We start from the raw sequence: 16,265 nt of genomic DNA on the forward strand, positions 1-16,265 counted from the left end.
GTTTTCATTTCGCCGTTGTTCCGGTGCACAAATGTTTGTCAAATAAAAGCAAAAGGCCGCACTACGAAACTCGACCCAATTCAAGGGAGGCTCATTGTGTTCCTGACAGGATATGAAGCTGGCTTCGTACCCGGCCAGTTGTTGCACAAAACCCGTTGCAGGTATACGTGGCCGTTGTAGTGAGTACGTGTTGTAGTTTTTTGTTTTTTGTTTTTCGTACATTGATATTCTTTCCTTCGGTATTTTTGATGTTTGGCTACTGTTGTTCGCTTTTCGCAGCGCTGAACTGTTGGTTATTCTTATCGCAAACTGCCATAACGATCATTTCGTTGATGGCCGATTTCCGGAAACTAGCGATAGAGCGAGTTGATGTTAAACAACGAATTCGTGGAGGAAAACAAACTCGTGCGGAATTATTTAACTGATAGGTTTCCAGTTAATAAACGTTTAGCAAAAAAAAAACAATACGCTGGGAAATTAATTTTTAATAAAGCTTTTTGTATTTGTGCTGAATGGGTATGAATTGAAACAAACAAATAGGTTGTCCGCGATGGGCTGACGTTTGGAATCCGGTTTTAAAAAGCATCTGATTGAAGCACCTTATCACTTTCTTCATCTTCGCTTTGGGAAACTGCGATAAGCAGTTTACGAGCAGTTTAAGAAAACGATAAAATGAAACTAATAATCCTGTGACAAACTGTGGGACCGCTGTGTTTGCTGGCTCGTACCGTAAAGCATTCTTTTTAATGTCCCATCCCTAATTTCGGTCTGTTTGTGTTTTCGTCTCTCGGCTGCATAAGCGGCGTCTTGAACGTTTCAAAAGCCATCGTGTTTAAACCGTTAAGCCGAATGGTCTCTTAAGCCCCCGGGGCAATAAATCAGTTTTTTTTCTTTCCGCTTTGTTCCTACTCCCCCCCCCCCCCCTCCCCTTTGCTCCCGGGGCTTCGATACCAGGCAAGCAGTCTTTCAGAATCATTTCTTCACTTTCCAGGCTTTTGCTTCTGAGCTTTGTCATTTATTTTTTGCATTTTGCAAAGAAAGCAGTAGAGCGGTGAAAAAACGTCTGAAAGAGTGAAACGGTGAAATCCTTTTCACTCGCCGAGCATCATCGACAGTCGGAGATTAGAAGTAGTGCGGACGAGGAAACCGATGGAAACCGTGAAACCGTACGGTTTTTGGTTCCGTTTGAATCTGCTTTCGGTTTTGAAGCCATTTGCAACAGTTTCCAAAAACCCCTCCGAGGCAACAAGATGAGCTGTGTGTACATCGTGTGTTTTCGTGGGGAGCAGGCTGACTTTTACTCAGTGTTTCGGCGTCAAACGCAGTGGAAGTTGAGCGAAAGCTTTTCCCTGTTTTTTTAAACTCTTTTCATCAAATCTGATATTTTCCATCTACTGTCAACGACTCATTCCAAGTGTTGGCTGCCGGATAGAAAGGAGTACTTTACCATCCATTCGGAGCGACTTAAAGCTTTCAGTATTTTTTCCGATAACAGCTGCAGTCGCACGAATGTAGCAAAGGCAAGAGCTAGACTGTTGTGGGTAAGGCAGTAGGCTTGATTTTCGTTTTGGACGTTTTTGTTGCCCCCGGGAAATAATTTCATTTTTCATCCGTCTCATTCCCACCCCCCCACGCACTCCTCCTATTGGTATTCGATGAAAGCACCAAAGTGGAGATCGGGGACTGATCGACTCAGCAGCGATGACCCAAATTTTTCCAGAATTTCACTCCGAATTCCCCTGCGGGAGTCGATCAGATCGAAACAGTGAAATAAAAGCGCAACACAAGCAAGTCGATTGGTAGTCGATTGTGGCAACGAGAACAAAAAAAAACGGGAAGGAAAACCCCGACTGCCAATCGGGTGAAATTCAGCAAAAATGCTATCCCACATCAAAACGACTTGAGTAGCCGGCTGGAGCGCTTGTATGGTTAGGGTGATTGTTTGCTTACCAACTAGGCAATTTCCTGGCAACCCATTTTTTATGGCATCTCGTAGATGTGGAAAAGGAAATGTGATTGTATTTCGGTCAAAGATGGGTTTGTGTGTTGTGGTGTTTCAGTTTTTTTCCCAATTCAATTTTGAAAGTATTTAGTCTTTGGTGCGTAATTTTATCGAAATGGTTCGAGGCATGATCCTTTATAAGCATAATGACAAATTGCATTTTAATTTAACTAGCACGTAGGAGAGCAAGTATATAATTTTAGTGTTTCTTTCTTATCTGAAGTGTTTACTTAAAAACTTTTCTTCATTATATTCCAGGTGAGTTTCGGCATACCAACTATCCAGGACTAGAGTACGTTCCCTTTTCGGCTTCCTCCGCGGGCGGCTTACGCCTGTTGTGCAGCTCGATGGCTTCCTCGAGCGTATTGGGCAGTGTGACACCGGTCGTTTCCGGAAACTCCAATATTAAAATGCCCGACAGCACGGCCACCGTTCCAAACAGCACCATCGGCAACGGTGTCCAGAGGGTTTGAAGCAGTGGCATCTGTGGGGCAAGCATGGAACCGAATCGGCCCACCATCGAGCAGAAGGAAATGAAGCTCTGGCGCAGGTTTGTCGGGAAGATTTCGGCCGTATAGATGTAGAGCGTGGAGAAGGACAGCGAGATGGCCATTTTGCTCATTAAAAACAGGCTCACATTCAGCCAGGTGATGTCTGAAATCGGAAACCGGTGCCGATGAACAAACGCGCATTGATGAGTGTGGGTGCGATGGGGAATGGGGATGGGAATTACGCCGAACTCCTACCTTTGAGAGCTGTCAGCGCCAGTAGGCAGAACACGCCGGATAGTATCAGCGAGCCGCATTGCGTTTTCCGGCGGCCGAATCGATTCAGAATGAAATTGATAGCCAACGATGGCGGTATCTCGGCCAGTGTGATGAAGATAAAATTACTGTACTTGTCCCCGGCCAGCGTGACCGAGTTGAGCGTGAGACCGTAATACACCATCGCGTTGGTGAACCAGCAGAACGCACAGTTGGCGATACGCAGCAGCAATCGCCGATGCTGGCAGGTTTCACGCACCAATTGGAGGAAGGATTTTCTCCCGCCGCCGTCGCTCTGTTCGGCGTCCAATTTGGCCTTCTGCTGCAGGTAAAACTCGTCCAGCGTACTCTTGGGCAGGGGCGGTCGACCGTTAGCTTTGGCCACCCGTTGCAGAATGTTAACCACGTCCGATTGCCGATCTTTGGTCAGTAGCCATCGAACGCTCTCGACCGTGGTGTAAAGCAACGGAATCGACAATACGCCCGGCACAAACAGAACGATCGATAGCGTACGCCAGTCGCGGAACGTCATTGCCAGCAATCCGAGAATGGCTTCGGCCACTGCGTACGCTACGAGGATGACGCTCTTCACGATGACGCGTAACCTCGGTTCGACCAGCTCCAGGCTGAGGATGAATGCGGTCGTATAGCTCGTTGATCCAAACATTGCCTCGACAAACTCGAGCGATAAGAACGTGCGGTAGCTGGCAGCGAAAGAGCGAATGATCGCAAGCACTGCACCGACCCCGACACACAGCAGCAGTGTCCAGCGCCGGCCAAACCGATCGGATATAATGCCCGACATGGCGAGCGACACAAACTGCCCAATGCTGTGCACCGTGCCGACGAGTGTTACCTTCCAAAGGTTTTCCTCGCACATTAAGTTGAACTGGAATTAAATAACATTAAGCGAATAATTTTATCCGACACCGCGTTGAAGGGATGACCGGTTCGGTTCACTCACATCATTCACGATGGTCCTTTCGGTCGGATCGGCGTACACGAACTCGGTGCAATGTTCGATGGCGCTTCGGTTAAACCGGCTTTCATCACAGACGAACTCGCCACTCGACGGTATCACCTGATAGCGTTCACATTTCGTCGGTAGTTCCGGTTTCCCGCCAAATGGTACCGCTGCTCTTATCCAGTCCGGTTGAAACGGTGTCGTTTGTGATACCGTTTCACACTCCGGAACGGTGCAGCTGGAAAGGGTTTTTTTTAAATATTTTGTAACGCTTAATTCGGCGTCATCCTTGCCGAAGGAGGAACACTGCTTACCGGTAGTGAACGTCGCCGGCAGTAAACACATAGCACAGGTTTGAAAATGCGGTAAAAATGACGGGCAGCAGAAGGAGGGTGCACTGCCACAGCTGAAATGGCCCAAAGTGACCTACTTCCTCGAGCAAATCGTCCAGCTCGACACGATCCGGCGCCGGTGCCGTTGTCTTTGACATCTTGCGGCTGCGTCGTACGTCGGTCGGTCGGTCGGTCGGTTGATCGGTTTGCCACAGACTAGAGCACTAATCACAATCGCGCACAGCAGATACGCAACCGCTAACAAACTAACCGAGAAACACCTGATAAATCTACGCTCGTACGATGCACACGCAGACAAGCAAGACAGGCTCTCGCGGCCGCGTGCTTTAATTCCGGTGTCGTCGACTTATCAGCTGTTTGTTATTATGATCGTCAATGGCAGCTGTGCGCCGACGCACAACAAACCGCGTTGGCAAAGTAGCGCGATGCTGAGCGGCATCAACCTTCACCAACACACATGAGCAACTCTTCCGCTTAACTATCGTAACGCTTGGATAGAGCACACGGCCGAAGACAGTCGGGGAGACAGTCGTACAAACCTGAACCAAGGTTCCCGCTGCTCAAGAGCAACTAACATTATCGAGGAATTCCCTGTAATGCGTGGACAATGTTGTACGGGGCGCACTTTGTATGGCGTCGCACGACAGATAAGTTTATCTGCGTGTACAGTCAACACCCCCCGATTCAAACAGTTGGCAAGCGTGAGATGTGCGACCTTCCGCGTGACTTGCATGACTTGAGGCCGAATCCCCACAGAGCAGTGCGAGTTGTCAGCTACTATCAGAAGATACTTGGGAAGCAGACCAACTGTCCAATATCGGAATGATTTCGTTTTATGAACATGATTATCAGATTTGACGAGAGCAACGAGTTTAGTTGTGGGGCGTCGCCCCATGACTGTGTACATAGAATAATGATTCTTTCCATCTTCTAAAACCACCTTCTGTTTTGTGGAAAGTGCACTAAACAATCGTAAGCTCGTAAAAGCTTGACGCTTGACTGTGTTCTCGAACGGCAAAAAAAGTCTTCTCCCAATGAAGTGTCGCTACCTTCTCTAGTACCTTTTTTATGACCTTCTTCAGGAATGAAAGGACGCTCACTATCCGGTCTGTGTACGTTATTCTTCCTGTCTCAAAAAAGGCGGCTTTCTTTCTTTCTTTCTTTTCTGCTATCGACGGAAACCATCGAACTAACCTTCGACCACAAGAAATAAATCATTCTACCTACCCACAGGGAATGTGGAGCCTATCGTACCGGAAAAGCCCGGAGCGCATTTAGAATCACATCGGTCCTATGGGTACTTTCTCTTTCTCTCGAAACCGCGTTCCTTCGTGTCGCAGCCCAGTTCGCCCAACAATGCCCAACCACCCTATCCTACAAGCAGAAGAAGAATTCACATGGGGACGTTTCAAAGCCTCCGAACGGTTTTGTCATGTAGCGCAAAGGGAAGGGTTTTCCTTTATCATTGTGGAAGCTTGTGTGTGCTTTTTCCGTTTTCCGTTCGTCCAGCCTATGGACAACCAAGATGAGAAGATTTTTTTTTGCAGCTCCTTTCGTCGACATTGAGGTTTCCTTCGGCACCGGCTTACGGTGACATTAGGTAAACCAGGCACGATTTTCCACTTTTCCGCGCCACACTCGATCTCCTGCATGCATCCACTTCCCCGTTTGGTCCACCTTTCTGGGTGACATTCGTGAAAACCGGCGACGACTCGCTGGATGGTGACATTTCATGTTTTCTTTCCATCTTTTCGGAAACCCCTTAACCGCCCCATTCGTTGGCAACTCAGATGTCAGATAAATTCGCCACCGTTTGACACATCGGCCCACACATGGGTGTATGGGATGCGAGTACGCTCTTCAAATAGAAGTGTGAATTTATGTCCAGCAAAGCGACATGTTTCGGTAAGTCTGCATCGATCGATTGTTTCCGGCCAGAAAAAAAATCGTTGCACGTAATTGAACGTAGCCGTAATGTTCGTGGGTGAATTGAAGGGCAAACAGAAATAGGAGACAGGGTAGGGCAGTAAGATCGGGTTGCGTAAAACTGCACGATCTTGGCAATTGTCTATTTGAAGGGCACTCACGCGGTACCCAGCGAAGCAAGCCAGCTGTTGGTAACATTAAGTGCCCTTACACCTGTGCAAAAAGAACGCGCTGGATGAGTTTTCGTTTTTTTTGTCACACCCAAAAAGGTTGGACATTATGTCAGCACACGTGGAAGCACTTAATCGAATTGTTCAATTACTTCACACCATCGACGTGACTTTTCATGCGTATCGGGCGCATAATTTAAAAGTACCTACCCCTTAGCTCAACACAACACAACCCAAAAAAAAAAACGAAACTCATCACTCCAGCTTTGGAACGGGTTATGGCATTGAGTTGAAACATAAAAAAGGACCCTACTTCACGTCACTGTGTGTGTTTGGCTTTGTGCGAAGAATGCGCCCCGTTACGGTTACCGCCATTACGCGAACCAAACACAACCGACGACGAGCAATTATTGAAAGGAGATCGCTAGTGGAATGGGTCGAAACGGATGGATAATGGGTTTCTTTATGGGTTGTTGAATTTGTCCTCGAATCGAATCGGAAACGGCGAAAGAAAGAAAGGCATCCTTCGCTGACTTTGTGCTGAATCGCGCGCCACAGTACCATGGCAAAAACAACAACCTGTGGAAATTGTCGAACAACCTGTTTCTGTGGTACGCTCGAAAGAAAATTACTTTCTTGTTTTGTTTTTTCGCGTGGATTTTTTTTTTCTACTTTGTTTGATTTCTCCCAACACGTTGGTTACTTTCATTTCTTTTATATTTTCTTTTATTTATTTTCATTTTAGCCTCCCCTCCCCTAGAGCAACGCTCACTTAGGGCCGGTTGCTTCGGGAGGCGAGATGGTCTTAGCCATGGTGGCGTTCAGCGGGCGTCCTCCAGAACCTTGTCACGATCGAAGTGTAAAATAATCATTATGCAAATGCAAAAGTGGGAAAAATACACGAAAACATACAAACGCGTCTGATTACGAGAGTCCTTGATGTAGCTCGGCCCGTGAAGGAAGCCGTTATACGGGGAGAAAAAAAAAGAAAACAACGAGGAATCGCTATTGCGACGGTAACAGCAACGACATCGATTCACTGATTTCATGATCCATCTATGCCGAACGGTGTGTTTGTTGCTGTTGTTGTTTGCTGCAACCATCGATCGATCGGTTCAGTTCGTTCGTCCTTGTGCGAGATGTTCGAGTTGTTTGCTGAACGGGAATTCGTGACAGGAGTCATGGGGAAGCCTCGTTGCGCGACGTCTTGTTCTGCTGCTTTCCGTCTATGGAGCTCGTTCCATATTGGTTCGTTTAGCAAGACACTTCGCTACAACATTGTTGCTGGCAGGGTTGCCCTGGGCGATGCCAGTGTAGCCAGTAAATATTATTATTCTCCTTCTGTGTTTATATTTTGTTGTGTGTGTGTGTGTGTGCTTGGAAGTTACTTTTTCCGAGCACAAAATGAACGTTGGCAGAGGAAAACCAGCTTTGCCGTGAGTGACAAGCCCGTAGCCATTGCGCTCGTTCGCTGCAACACGCCTGGATGAGTGCTTTCAATTAGGGGTTAAGAAAAACTTCATCCCAAAACGGAGTCGTCAACGTGGGAGTGGGTCTTCCCATCGTCATCGTCGCCGCCTCACAGCTCTGTGCGACGAGGTACGAAAATAAATAAAATCATTCCGGACTGTGCGTGTGAATAATTGTTGCAAAGCGGAGAAAATAATCATGATAAAACTGAAGGTGAAACCTGGCGTACCTTACTGGGGACAAAAAAACGACGAAAGGCAAACACTGTCCCTTTTTGTGGTATAAAACTTCACCAGATGATGGTGTGAAGGGTGTTGGAGAGAGATGGGAGAAAGGGAGAAGGATTTGAGGTAAAACTTTGCAAAACCTGACCCATACCTCGTCGTAGGGTTTTGTGTTGGGTTTTGGGTTAAATGTATGATTGTGGTGCCGAATTCCGGCGGTTTCTTGCGTGGCAATCCACCCAAAAACCGACCAAAGAATGGCAGAAGAATTGGTGGCTGCGGTTTGGGTATATCTCGCGGGAGAAAAACTTGTTGTTAGAAGAGCATTATCTCGTTACAATTTCGGCATGTTTCTTTGCAGACAGGGCGAACTTTACCCATCGCCCTTTGATGCCTTACCCCGTTTGCCTTCGTTCTCCGATGCTCCCCGAAAGGGAAGGGTTGTCGTTCTGGATTTACGAACCGTTGAACTTGTAAGTGGCCCACGATCACATAGCGGAGGGAAACGAGGGACGGTATATTTAATTTACATGGTGAATTTTTTGAAATGTTACACATTATCGTGTTGCCGTGCTTGTGCGGAACACAATTACATCTTGCGCGAGTGCCAAATTACAACACAAACGTATACGTCACATGACGTCGCCATTATGTTATCCTTGTCTTTTTGTCCCCATTTTTGCTGCCTCCGTCTCCGTGGAGCAATGATTTTGAACGTCGAAACTAGCTGGGATACACTCATTAACACGAATGGATGTCAATTAACGCAATACTTTACGCCGGCCCAACCCGTTTTTGCACCAGCACAATGCCATTGATGGGAGACATTAATTGAGGTGATTTTATTACAGCTGGGTGCACAGTGTGTTGTAAGTTTTGTACGTTTGAAGCACGGGAAAGATGGGAAATTTTTAATTCGTTCCATGGTGCGTTGTACACAAATTAAGACTCATTAGCTTGCTCACCAAAAAAAAAAAACGCACACACACATGCTGCTGAATTGCTAGCTAATTGTTGTGGCAAGAAAGATGGCTGTCAATCAAATTGATGTAACCATGTTATCATTTGTGTGAGTGTTTTTTTGTGTTGCTGCGGTGTCCGTCCAATCGGAACGTTTTGACTTCAATCGTCGGAGAGAAACGAAAAGCTTTTCTTTTGTTTTTTCCCCCTTCGGGACATGCGCGAAAAATAGCCAAACCGTTCAAGCAAATACTGGATAATTAACACAAACCATAAGATGAGGAAAACAGCTATTTTTTCCTTTTTTTTTGTAATTTTGTAGCAGAAAGGACATTGAATTCGCTTTTCCTTCTGGTCTGATTTGTACCATTTTCTCGTGCGTTTTGTTTGTAACGAATCGTGTTGTGAGGTTTGGGTTCCTTTTGAGAACGAAAATAGACAAGATCCTTTTTTTTCTTTTCAACATAAAAGATCTGTACTTACTTCACAGCTCAACAAGACGAGAGCAAGAACAAAAAAAACCTAGCATCAAAAAGGGACAAAATCCCTTCCACTGTTTCGGACACAATGTTTTCTTCCGCGAAATAAACTGTTTATTTTTTCCACCTTCAGACTGCACATTGTCTCTGCAGTGCGCGATTGTCTTGCTGGTTCGTTTGCAAGATCCCGCTTCCAGCTGAATTAATTTGAATTCTACGATTAATTATCATCGTCATGCTATACTTCGCCCGTGCTCTGGAAGTTGTTCAATACTTTTCTTGATGTCCGGTCGGTTTTGTCGTTTCGCTCGTGGATGTTTCGCTTTGTTATCTGTACGTTTATCTTTTTTTACGTAAAAATCTTTTTTACGTGTGTTTCATTTTTTCCTATAAGCTCCATTTACAAAAAGCCGTCCTTTTTTTGTTATTTTTCAGAGCTGGGGTATCTTCCTCACCGTCCTTGCAGGTTTCACATAAAGACATAATTTTTCATTTATGAAGCTTGATGGATGATGGCTGGCGAGTAACGGAAACGTAGTACAACAACAAACCAGCTAAACTCTGCAAGCTGTATGCGTGAAGAATGATTCCATTTTTCATATGAAATGGAAAGTTTTTAATCAATAATGTAACATTGGCATTTTTTTCTTCTCTTTGGGCGTGAGTCTCATAATTGGAAGCTGATGATGTTTGGGTAGAAATTTGTCAAAATACAAATGATGTTGCAAGCCGTAGCAGGAATAAAAAAAAAAGAAAGAGAAGTGAATGCTTTTTCCCCATCGATATTACTTCCCTTGAACGATTTATTTCTTTCCATAACTCTTCCGGTTTTTCCGGTTACTGCCTGTGCAGCAGTAAAATCTGTCAACGAAACAAGTCAGTCAAAACATGGGTGCAGCACGATTTTTGGAGAAGCTTTCTTGCCGGATTTCTCCATCAAACTGGTAGCAATAAAAGCGGAAGCGACGATTCTAAGGGCACAGCACGAACGTCCCCAAACGTCACCGCAGCAGCCACTATAAATAACGAGAATAAACATACAAGCGAAGCATATTTATGGCGTGTGTATAATTTTATTATTCAATGATTTATTTAATGGATCCCTTTTTCCGGATGTCTGCTGTGGCTGGTTCTTATCGACTTCTGGTTTGTGGGGTGTTTTTTTTCTCAGAATCGTTAGTAAGACTTTGGTTTTATTGTTTAAATCCATTTCCGTATTCGTGTGGATAGGGATGGAAGCGAACAGTTTATGACCATTTTCCTTACCGCATGGGAAGGTGTAAACGATACCGTTTTGGAGCATGAGTCTTACAAGAAACATCAACCACATACAAGTACAGAACAGAGGTATCGAATCGAACGACTGAAGCAAGTTTTAATTTACATTAATTTGTCATTTCTAAAGTAATTTAAATCGTACGTATGTTTGCGTAAAACAGTTTACTTGCCATGTGTGCGAAGCGAATTCATCTGTATATGATCATGTTAAAATAGGCTGGGTAGTCTTTCGTGTTGGACATGATGCAAAAAGTCAAATAATTACAAAAAAGAATTAAAAAAAAAACGCAACAGTGCATCGTAGGACCGCAAATGGAAAATGTCATTAACACAGTGTGGTGGTAAGCTAATTCCAAACATGAAATCCTTTGCGTACTCACTAATGAGTGATCGCAATCAAACTCCAGTCTCCGGTCTTTGGACAAATTTGGCGTAGGGACAAATTTGCCATCAGAGCCAAATCCCTTTCATGTTTTTCCCGGTGCACTTTTGACAGCAACAGCCTAATCAACTGCACGTGGCAGCTGGCAGGTGGAAGGAATGCAGGCACATCATCACCTCCCACCCACCCTCGGTACCAGTCCCAATTAAAGCCAATAAGCCCACATTTGGTAACTCGGATCAGCGTATCATACAGCGCCGGCAACATACGCGTCGAGTATCAATTGCAGCGTGAGAAAGAACCCGCGGGCGGGGCGAGAATGAATTTTCAAAATCCGCGTTAATGATAATGATGAGCCAAATCAAGAGCAGCGATGCAATTTGAAGAGGTGCGAGCATTCGATAAGGCAGGAGACCCTAAGCGGGGTGGGGGATGACGTACCGATGACAATAATTGTTAGCGCTTATTGTTTTGTGTGTGAAAATTGCGTTTAGAAACCAAACATCACACTGTCATTGGCATGCCGGGCGGATTGGGGTGGTCGGTGGGCTGCACAAATATTGGCCGCATGTTTCCTAATAGTTGACCCACTCACACACACAAACACAAGGGTGAACACAGATCGAGCGGTTAATAGCAAACGCACTAAACAAATCCGCTAAGATCCTCCCCCGGGGATATTGGTGGCGTGGCTGGATTGTTGGCTGCTTCTTTTTATAGCATCAATTTTATTGAAACTGACCAACATCAAACATACACATAGGCACGTGCACTGGACCAATTTGCAGCTGTACCCAATCGGAACTCATTATCATATTTTGTGCGTTAAGCCTGCGTTTTCAGCTAGGACAATGTATAATTTTTAACTAATAAACTCAATAATTATATCGTGCCTTTTGGCCGTCAATTAATGGTCGATCGCACGGGTGAACAAACGAGCGGCGAGACGAGAACGGAGACGAGCAGTCCCTTTTTTTGGGGCAGTTCGAGAGTGGTAGGTGTGGTACATTGGAAAGTTAATCGGTAATTAGTGGATGGAGGTTTTCGAAATTAATCAATTTCGTTAGAAAGAAAGTCAATTACCAGTGCTGGTGTCCTAGCGAGAAAGAAGCTTATGGAGCTTATTTGCGGTTGAAATCGGATGCTATATTGAATATTGTGAAGTACATATAACACCAAATACAGGGTAATTGGAAACTGTTGGAGCTTTGTTGTTTGGGCTAAAGGGAATTTGTTTGTTGTAAATAAAAGCGAACTTTAGCGATGAGTATTATTAAAATGATTCCTCAAATAAAAGCGTGTTTTCAATTAACTGACTCCTACATTTAGTATGCATGAAATGAAAACATGTTTTGTTTATCGAACGTCTTTAGCTAATAAAATATACATTTTTATTGAATTATTCCCCCGACTTCTTTATGCCTTCATCGTTCCAAAACTCCAGCTGTTTGTCTTATTCCAATCGTCTAGCAACTGGTTTTACACGCTACTGGTTACAACAGTTGATAGCTATGTATATTTCTGCATAAGGATACAAAATGAAACAAAATGCAAACAGCAATTTTCCCGACTAGCGCAATATGTTCCCATTACTGTAGCGTTTAGTGTGCGAGACACACAGAAAAAAAGCGAGAAACGGCGAACGAAAACACTCGCTGCTAGTCGGGTCGGTTTGATAGGAAGGTTTTGTTCGTCCGAGTGTGCACAAATATTGAACAAGGACTTTGGACCGACGCTCCTGCAACCTTTTTCGCCGTTTTGCACCAGCGACGGGACGAACTTTTACCAACGTTTGCTTTAAGTCGCGCTGAAACAAAGTCAAACACGTCAGCGAGGGATTTTGCTGTTTTTGCCGTTCTGGCGAGGGATCGGGAAGAAAGCAAGAAGCAGAAAGGGGGAGAGCGAAGAAGCATAAAAATATACTACTTCTTCGTACACTCCTGCTCACACTGGCTACACACTGGAAGCTCCTGGTTCCCTGTAAAGAAAGGGAACATTTTAACAGGAAGCCGCTGTGTGACGGACAAACATGTAAAGCGCTGGAAAATGTTGAGCGAACGCGATCGATGACTCACCAAGAATGAAGTCAACTTGGGTAGACAAGCAGGAGTGAAAATTTGAGAAAACATCGAATCGAATCGCTCTGCTCGTCATAGGTAAGCTCCGGATGCATGCTCACGCTAGCAACTATATACACTAGCAAGAAACTGCTACGAGAATTTTCCTAAAGTGGTAAAAAATACGTGGCGTGTATATGCAAGGGAGCCTGGAAAAATATCATCCCCAGTGTTGTTGAAGCAGAGCTTTGCACTAAGTAAGTCATTACATATTTCCGGCGGGAGTCGAGAATCTTCAGACCCTTCTGTTAGTTTTAAAACAGTGGCGCTTGCCAACCGTCCACGGATGGGGCTCCTATGTCTTCCAGAAATCTCGACTACCTTCTGGTGGTTTGTTTTGGTCGGTTCGGTCCTTTCACAATCCCTGTCTACATTTTGGGGGACAGAGGTTAGTGCACGTGGTACGGTTTGCATGAAATGAAATATTCATAATTAAAAAGCGTTCTCACATCATTCCCGGGGCTTGAGCAAACGGTAGCAGCAAAGCATCATCTTCTCGGAACATGGGTACTGGACCCCGGGAAACCAGGATACCCCGGTCCCTGGGACCGGTTACCGTAGCGAACACATGCATGAGAGATGTGAAGTGTCAGATTCGCTGTAACACGTGACTCCGTTCCCCGCGACGGCGACGAAAGATCAAAAGCCCTCATTTAATCACTTGTAATGTTTCATGTCTAACGAGGAGCTTCTCTCCAGCAACAGAGCCAGCAACTGGCTCTTTCAGCCGTTGGTTGGGTGACCCAAACGGGTGTGCTCGGGTCGTGGTAAGCACACACTAAACTTACCTGGGATACGATAATGAGCCGTTGACGAACAGAGATAGGCCCTGTTGAGCGCCGAGTGACGTTAGGACGTGCTTGACCGAATAAGCAACTGTTTGAACAGCATGAAGCGGTCGTACATCATGCAAGCACTCCGTTCAATCCCTCCGGCAATTGTTCCTTCTGCACGGTAGCATTGGCTGGAAAAAATGTGGTACAAGAAAAGAAAACCTATTAAAGTCTTCAAATTAACAGAAGCATAGACTAATACTTTTTTAACTATGTTTTAGTATCTAAAATGAAGTCATTTCGTAAGACTGTTCATGTCTTTTTAGCCTGGAATTAACTCAAACTTTCGTTCCAATTGTGATTTTTGGAAAAAAATATATACAAAGAATACAAACTGATGGAAAAAATCACTGTTGGAACGATTACTTGCTTCAACTTCATGCGAACCGGACAACCGTTATTAAGCTCATAATTCGAATCTTTGCGTAGGATCTCTGTCTCGCAAAGGCAAGAATCGAATCACTTACTTCCTGGAATGGGCTCATTTCAAACCACTCAAACTGAAACTGATACCATACAATTTCCTAATTTCCCATTCTCAACCATTCCTTCCTGGACTGGACGGACCGGATGGAGAAGGTCTGTGGCAACATGATTGACAATTTCTTCTTACCGAATGCGGATGTACGGATTCTTACGTAAGATTGGTACCATATACTTTCCACCCGGATGAACGTTACGCGACAATTCCGAAGAAGCTGTAATAAGGTCCAGTAGTGTAGTGGTGTGCGGTTTGTGCGGAAATCTTTTGCCAATGTGACAAGCGCCGTTTTGTGCAAGTGGATGATTTTCTCACGAAGTTGTTGTGAAAAGCACATTCACATGCGGGTCTTCGTGCGGGTGGGTTTTGTCTCATCGGAGCATACATCGGGTGTGATTCATTCCAAAGACGAACCTCAAACTAATCCTATTTCCCTTTGGTAGCTCTCCATTGAAGCTGTTGAATGTGACCTTCGGTCGTCGGTTGCGATGGAACTCGCCACGAATTCGTCAAACAGCGCAAGGGTGGTCAGACGTCAGTTTAATCTCACTCACCAAGATGGAGAGCAAAAGTGGTGTAGATTTCGCCACCACAATGGATGGCGTTAATACGGGTTTTGGGGATGTGTACGGTGCGTTTTGTTTGCGTTTTCGCTGCAAATAGCCATAAACCGATGAAAGGGTTCTTAAGTGACGATATTGGTCCTCGCTGCGGAACAAAGGCATTTATTATCAGCAAAAACCCTTCGGGGATTGGTTCACCCTAAAGCTTAGGTTTGTCTTTAGAAACGTTGCCCGGGCAGAGAATATGGGTGCCTGATTCATCACCAGGTTTTCCTATAATGGTCCGTGGAATGGTCGTTCGAGTCGGTAGGCTTATAAAAACTAAATTAACTTTCCTTCCACCCCTAATGCGCCCGATGCAGGAACGGGCCCCTCAGTACACACTTTGTAAAGCGACTTAGTGGTTGGACGTGCAAATGAATTTCACTAAACATTCGCCTTTCGCCGCTCACTTGCATGCCCATGGTCTAACAACCGATGGTAATGGGCGATTCAATATTAACTAACAACTTCTCGGAAGCTTTCCAATGAGATCACTGTCGACACTTTAGGCACAACATTTGCGTCTTGTTTATAGCTGGAAAGCGTCGATCTACAATCCCTCCATCACTTTTCCGCTTTCGGTCAACCGTGGTGCGCAGCAAGAGCGGAAAATGCATGCCTGGGATCTTTCCCCCCTGAGGTGGCATTGATTTTCCCGGAACGTGCCAAACTTCGATAGCCGGCCGGTGTGCCAGAGAGAAACACTCTGGAGGATAATCTGTCGTAAAATTAATTAATTATATAAACTGTTTTAATTTAGCTTCAACCATGGTTCAAATTGTATCAGCATTGCGAACAGCCGAGACCAGAACCAGTGTTTCGGCGTTCGGGCAGGAAATTCGCACCTGTATTGCGAGTTGCCTTTAACGCCGTTAACAAAATCCCTAATTGGAATTATAAATCAACAATCAACACAAGGCAGGGAAGGTGTTGAAAAATTCGCAGGAAATCAACCCGAAACTCATCTAACCGGTGAAATGGGAGAGCCAAACACGGTGGACCTATGGCGGTTATGGGGAAGCGTTCCAAATTCCAGGTGAAGTTATGCATCAGAAAAGTGAGATATTGTTAGCTTAAAGCGTTGGATCCGAAACGAACCAAGATTTATTCCGATCATTTTGATTAATTGAATGCCAACCCTTGGGCTTAAAATGTATAGCGCCCGTGTAGCACGAGAGCATCGTACCGTGCCTTATACTCGAGGCTTACAATTCCTATCGAAGAAGATCCACAAGGAGCTGAAATTACAAAGGAAGA

The 16,265-nt window shown here is 45.1% G+C and overlaps 2 protein-coding genes and 1 long non-coding RNA gene across 15 annotated transcripts in view; 1 reads left to right on the forward strand and 2 right to left on the reverse strand.

Annotated features, from left to right (window-relative positions):
* LOC125760711 (uncharacterized) overlaps window positions 1–16,265 on the forward strand; it is a 139,904-nt gene that overhangs the window by 22,812 nt on the left and 100,827 nt on the right. The gene's annotated exons all lie outside the window — the stretch shown is intronic.
* Window positions 1,998–10,606, reverse strand: LOC125760710 (organic cation transporter protein-like). The gene is made up of 4 exons (XM_049421096.1): window positions 4,045–10,606; window positions 3,731–3,968; window positions 2,749–3,655; window positions 1,998–2,656 (listed from the first exon to the last, which is right to left on the reverse strand). Exons 1-4 carry the CDS (start codon window positions 4,218–4,220, stop codon window positions 2,280–2,282), a joined length of 1,698 nt encoding a protein of 565 aa, XP_049277053.1. The 5' UTR covers window positions 4,221–10,606; the 3' UTR covers window positions 1,998–2,279.
* LOC125760725 (uncharacterized) overlaps window positions 10,652–16,265 on the reverse strand; it is a 107,827-nt gene continuing 102,213 nt past the window's right edge. The window contains exon 3 of the long non-coding RNA XR_007418035.1: window positions 10,652–14,053. This is a non-coding gene — a long non-coding RNA (uncharacterized LOC125760725). The remainder of the gene's footprint in view (window positions 14,054–16,265) is intronic.

This window comes from Anopheles funestus, chromosome 2RL (genome assembly GCF_943734845.2).
Source record: "Anopheles funestus chromosome 2RL, idAnoFuneDA-416_04, whole genome shotgun sequence".
Taxonomy (NCBI): Eukaryota; Metazoa; Arthropoda; class Insecta; order Diptera; family Culicidae; genus Anopheles; species Anopheles funestus.

What these genes read in the sequence shown, in the direction of transcription:
- LOC125760710 (XM_049421096.1), bottom strand. Translation starts at nt 4,220, where the DNA reads ATGTCAAAGACAACGGCACCGGCGCCGGATCGTGTCGAGCTGGACGAT. An exon ending in GCCGGCGACGTTCACTACCG is followed by an intron (nt 3,969 to 4,044) that starts GTAAGCAGTGTT and finishes AACCCTTTCCAG; the next exon opens with CTGCACCGTTCCGGAGTGTG. An exon ending in AAAGGACCATCGTGAATGAT is followed by an intron (nt 3,656 to 3,730) that starts GTGAGTGAACCG and finishes ATTTAATTCCAG; the next exon opens with TTCAACTTAATGTGCGAGGA.